The sequence below is a fragment of the Notolepis coatsorum genome (assembly GCF_963971535.1).
Source record: "Notolepis coatsorum genome assembly, chromosome: 1".
Lineage (NCBI taxonomy): Eukaryota > Metazoa > Chordata > Actinopteri > Aulopiformes > Paralepididae > Notolepis > Notolepis coatsorum.
In genome coordinates, this window is record NC_140165.1 from 55880829 (window position 1) to 55886828 (window position 6000).

Below are 6000 nucleotides of genomic sequence, written 5' to 3' on the forward strand. Positions count from 1 at the left end.
TATCAAATCTCTTAACTCTGAATATACCTGTACACCCCTCTGTATTACTGCTGAATGATGTTTTTTAGTGTGCAGTACCTATACAGCTAAAGAGATTGGTTTTGTCTGGTATCACAGCGGCTAAAAAGCTGATAGCATCACGATGGTTTCAACCGGAAAAAATTTGCCGGAAGGTCTGGATTCTTACATATCTCGAAGTGATTTATCTATCCGGGGGGGGGGAGCGAGCGAGAGCATATGTGTGTAGGGTATTAGATAGCAGGTATTAGGGGTATATCTTGTATAAGACATTTATCTAAATGGTGATTTCATTGGATGTGCACTGTTAATTAATGTTTGTATATCTAAATTTAGGTTGTCATGTTTGTTTATGTGTTTGTTTAAAAAATTATTAAAAAAAAAGAAAAAAAAAAGAAAAAAAAAAATCTACGTTTCTGTGTCGTTATTTATTTTATTTGCTATTTCCATTCATAATTCATCCTGCTATGCTGTAGGATTGAATGGCACTCTCTCTGAGACCGCAATGGTCCGATACCGCCGCCTAACACCTTGCGGCCGCTATTGGACTCCATTTGAAAATATGTGGTTTGTTTTCTGGGCCGAGCTGCGGCGTGCAGGCGGGGTCTAAATACTACGGCAAGACAAGCGCTTATAACGATGCATCGACTAGGCTCCCCCCCCCCGTTCATGTGCAATGCTGGATAACGCTGGATACACTACCGCGACCAGTATTTGGAATGGCGATCAGATAATTGGATTATTCTTTTTGCAGTACATCAGAGTCAAGGTAAGGACTATATATTACCAATCTTGCGTTTATCCGATCATTCCTTCCCCGCGATCGAAGCGTGTATGTGTGGTATGTGTGTGTGGTGTCCCGTTGGCAGTGATCACAGCACAGATGGGCGCCCCGCTCCAAACCCTCTATCATGCGTGCATGATGAAAGATAATACCAATAATCTAGCTTGATTTCAGATTGATTGTTGATCCAAGCGATGAATGGCAACGTGTTTAGTGAATTTCACTAAAATGCTGTTTTCGCATCTTTTCCTGGGATTACTCAGAATCACTCAAACTATACTCATATTCACCACGGTATAAAACGGAAATGTACGGATGAAAAAATTATGTTTTTTGCATGTTGACCGGACGAAACTGACTGACAATCGACAACGTTATTAGATCCATAGATATAATATTTAATATAGTTTTAGCACTGCAAACACGGCATTACCCCCATTGAACAGAGCGCTGGCACTGACGGCCCACAGCGCCCCCTGCTGAACGGCACTTGATGTATTAACATACTAAATATAGTGGTTAGTCATTCATGTATAAAACCCATTGATAACTCAGACAAAAACATTAAAATGATGTTAACGCTGTAGCCTCATATGTTGACTGATTTAAAAAGCTCAGCTAATACTTTGCAAGCTGTAAAGTAAATTATAAAAATTCACTGTGGAAATAAATGCGTTAAAAAGATCTGGAGTTTCTGTAATGAAAAACGAGGCAACTTAACAGGAAGCAATGAGAACTAACAAAACAAGACCACTGACCCATTTAGCTAATGCTTAATACATCAAAAGCCTTCTATCCTTTTAGCTCTCCTGGCTGCAATTCAATCCAACAGGGGGAACACAGGAGACAGATACTCCAGAATGAAGTGCTACAAATAGTTAGGCTAAACGTGAACACATTCATTTGATACAATAAAAAATTAGGAGAGAAAGCTATGGAGACAAAGACAGAGACATACAAATATACTGGAGCGGAGGAAGGAGAAGACAAAATCAAGAGAGAAAGAAACATGACATACTGATATCCTGGTGGTCTGTGGGCTCCTCCTTCAGCCCAGTGGAAATATCCATGTGTGGGTCCAGCGTGTCCTGAGCCTCTTCTTTTTTAATCATCAGTAGGTCTCTGGGTGGATCTGGGGCAGAGGGAGACACAACTCAACATATAATGTGTCTACAGGTATCAGCAAGTTAAAAGTAAGATTTTTTAAGACCTTTTAATGCCACAGTTTAATTACATTTAAGGCATTTAAGTAAATATGCATATTGTCAGTTTAAAATAATCGGTAAGGCAAATGACAATTACTTGTTGCGTTAAAGAACATTTGTTCAAATGGTTATTAATGTGAAAAAATATATTTGTCAAGGTAGAACAACCATTTCCATACTGAAGGTAATTTTTTTTTTAGACCACAGCTGTATTCTTATGGTGGTTCTGTTTATACATGGGTTTTAAATAAACGGGTAAATCCCAGGGGAGTCAAATTTTCCCTACTGCATTGTTTGGTTTACTGCTTCAATAAAGGCACATTAGTCTGGTGTTTTCCCTTGTAGCTCATTGCCTGTTCCACCACACTCTTTAACCAGAATAAACATTACTATTTGTTCAAGTGCATATTTGCAACATATATACAGCTCTCATGGCTACTATCACAGTGCAATTAAATCAACTAGAAGTTACACTTCACAAATACCATTAATCCACTGGGCAACATAGATAAACATAGTTTCAAGTTTCAAGTTTCTTTAATAGTTGTCATACAGAAGTACAGAATACTTTTATACAAAATGCTTCTTACTGTTACGCTCCAGAGACTGTATGAAATAAAATAACATAGTATAGCATGTAAATTAGAAGTAAAAAAAATGAGGTCACAGTGTTCAGTATAGACATATGTACAATGTTCGATACTTTTACATTTAACTAGTTGTAGTAGTTTAAGACTGTTATTAACTACATGTGTTAACTCAAACTTCTTACTTTAAACTTTTACTAAGTGCATTTGTGAAATGTACTTCATAAAACCTTATAACCAAATTCACGGATAACAAATAACTTTGTGAACGCAGTCTGTAGATTATAATGTTACAATCGCCATTTTCTAAAATGGATATTAACTGGATATAAAATACTAAAATCGGTTAGCAATACTCATTACATTCACGCTACATACCGTTTAGTTTTAGGAGGTAGTGTTTTTGTGCTTTTCAGTGTACTGAAATATTATATTATTATAACCTGAAGCAACGCCACCTGGACTCATTGGTTCCGCTCTTCTCTTCCCTAATAAACTAAGGCTTCTTCTCACAATAGATGTGAAATTAAATACGTAAACTTCTCACTATTGAATATTGTAATGTTTTGCTTGTTACAGGTCTGGCAAAAAAATAAAGTACTCCACAATGATTAAATAATAATAATACAAATGATTGTAAAACATAAACACACAATATTCACATTATTTTTCAGGGTACTACAAAAAAGCACAGTACCAAGGCAAGAGGGGCTCTTTCGCCAAGATGTCGCTGTTTGACGGCATTAGAATGAATGAATGAATGAATGAATGAATGAATGAATGAATGAATACTTTATTTAACAGATTGTAGAATGGGTACAATACAGTACGGCATACACACAATTGTTAAGGGGATGCAGACCAGAGAAAGACGTTTGTCTTGTTTACATCAGGGTCCCCCATTTTCAATTCATAGTGACATTTATGACATACACAACATACATGACATTTATGGCATAGGGACATACAGGTATTTAGTACTGTTACATTTGTGACATATAAGATATGCAAATATACAGTACTTACCCATAGATCCTGACAGAGTATATACATATGATGGGGAGGGGACTGTACATTAGGAAGGGGTGGGGGGGTTTGGACATTTACGGTGGACAGTTTCAAATTGCAGCCTCCGGTAGGTGCTCTTTAAGAGCGGTTTTGAATGTGGGTACTGGGTAGGGATTCACATTCCTTTACAGCTTTGGGTAGGGCGTTCCACATTGATGTGGCATAATTGCGAAACGTGTTTAGTCCCTTGTTTGAGCCGAATCTGGGTTTAACATGATGTTGAGCTTCCTCTGGTGTTGTGGTTGTGGTATTCACTGACCTTTGGGAAGTATTTCGACATGTACATGGGTACCTGTGTGGTATAGTCAGGGGTCAGCCTGTGACTGCAACTTGTTCCTGTTTGCGGACAACTCAGCCCTGCTGGTCTCTGACAAGAACAAGTTGCAGGTTGAAAAAACCCTCAGCTCGGAACTAGGCAAAATCTGCATACGGCTCGCTGATAACAAACTATCATTACACATGGGCAAAACAGAGTCCATTCTCTTCGGTTCAAATAACAAACTCAGCAAGACCAACGGAGCTCAGTTGCAGTGGGTGAAAATATTGTCACAAGGAAAGACGAAATTACCTACCTGGGTTCCATCCTAGAGGCAAATCTTTCCTGTGACAAAATGGCATCCAATGTAATAAAAAAAGTCAACCAACGAACTAGATTATTGTACCGGATCTCCTCTCTGGTAAACAAGAATACCCTGAAGACTCTGGCAAGAGCACTCATTCAAGGGTACTACGACTATGCGTGCACCTCATGGTACCAAAGCACCTCAAAGGTGCTTAAAACAAAATTACAAACATCACAAAACAAACTGGTCAGACTACTACTTGACCTTACCCCCAGAACCCACCTCACCCCTGCCCACTTTGACAACCTAGGATGGCTTAGAGTAGACGACAGAGTACAGCAACTTGCAATGGGCCTGGTCTACAAGATACACTATACGACTAAGGTACCCATGTACATGTCAAAATACTTCCCAAAGGTCAGTGAATACCACAACCACTACACCAGAGGAAGCTCAACAAATCATGTTAAACCCAGATTCGGCTCAAACAAGGGACTAAACACGTTTCGCAATTATGCCACATCAATGTGGAACGCCCTACCCAAAGCTGTAAAGGAATGTGAATCCCTACCCACATTTAAAACCGCTCTTAAAGAGCACCTACGGGAGGCTGCAATTCGAAACTGGCCACCGTAAATGCCCAAAACCCCCACCACCTCCTAATAGACAGTCTCCTCCCCACCGCATGTATATATTCCCTCCCCGCCGTATGCATATTCCTCTCCCACCCACCCACCCCCTCCTAATGTGCAGTCTCCTCCCCATCATATGTATATACTCTGTCAGGATCTAGGGGTAACAGTACTGTATATTTGAATACCGTTTATGTCACAAATGTATCAGTACTAAATACCTGTATGTCCCTATGCCATAAATGTCATGTATGTTGTGTATGTCATAAATGTCTATATGAATTGAAAATGGGGGACCCTGATGGAAACAAGACAAACGTCTTTCTCAGGTCTGCATCCCCTTAACAATTGTGTGTATTGAGCCGTACCCATTCTGCAATCTGTTAAATACAGTTTTCATTCATTCATTCATTCTGTTAGCCACGACGAGAGGTAGATGATCTCACTGCTGTTAGAACTAGATTTAATTTAAAAGCTATGTAACATAAAATGGTCGGTCTGTCTTTTGAAATAAGACCCACAGTGTAAGAATAATGTCCATGAGAGCTTTTGATTTAACAAACCTGTTCTCATCTTAGGCGTCATCATAACATGTCAGACATCCAGCAGCCTGGTCATCGATCTCTCCTTCATAGCTACTCTTCTAGTTATTTATCAAGACTCCAGATATCTCTACAGAAGCGGCCATGTCTCGTTGACTATCGGTATCAGTAGTCAATAGTATTTGTATTCGCGTAACTAACTAACATGAACATTTAATTTTCAAATAAATCTACTTAGTATGTCTGAAACTGAACCCAGGCAGGTACCGCGACAGTAGAACAACGCTGCCTGTGATAGGACAGTGTCAGGGACCCACTGAGTATGGTGCGCCGTGATTGGCCGGTGTCAGTATCGAGACAGTAATACACAGTTCATCTTTAGCCTCGTGTAGGCGATAGGCATATTTATTTATCAGGCGTAGAGAATATCTAGACAGCGCCTCTATAACAGACGGTCCTGCACAGTAGCGCAGCGACCGGAACAGGAAGTTGAGACGCTACTTGTAAATACACCTGCAGTCGTCCGAGACTTATTTGTATATTGTTTTCTTCTTTATTAAACTGGATGGAACAAATGGAATATCGTTCTTATTTATATACA

General features: G+C 39.5%; 1 protein-coding gene across 2 annotated transcripts in view; it reads right to left on the bottom strand.

Annotated features, from left to right (window-relative positions):
* LOC311234990 (putative nuclease HARBI1) overlaps positions 1-5628 on the bottom strand; it is a 28103-nt gene extending 22475 nt beyond the window's left edge. For both annotated transcript variants that reach the window (XM_084322301.1, XM_084322300.1), the window contains exons 1-2: positions 5421-5628; positions 1821-1934 (exon numbers count right to left, since the gene is read on the bottom strand). In XM_084322301.1, the coding sequence (XP_084178427.1) occupies positions 1821-1934; positions 5421-5445 (139 nt within the window). In that variant the 5' untranslated portion in view covers positions 5446-5628. The remainder of the gene's footprint in view (positions 1-1820; positions 1935-5420) is intronic.
* Positions 5629-6000: the final 372 nt, after the last annotated feature.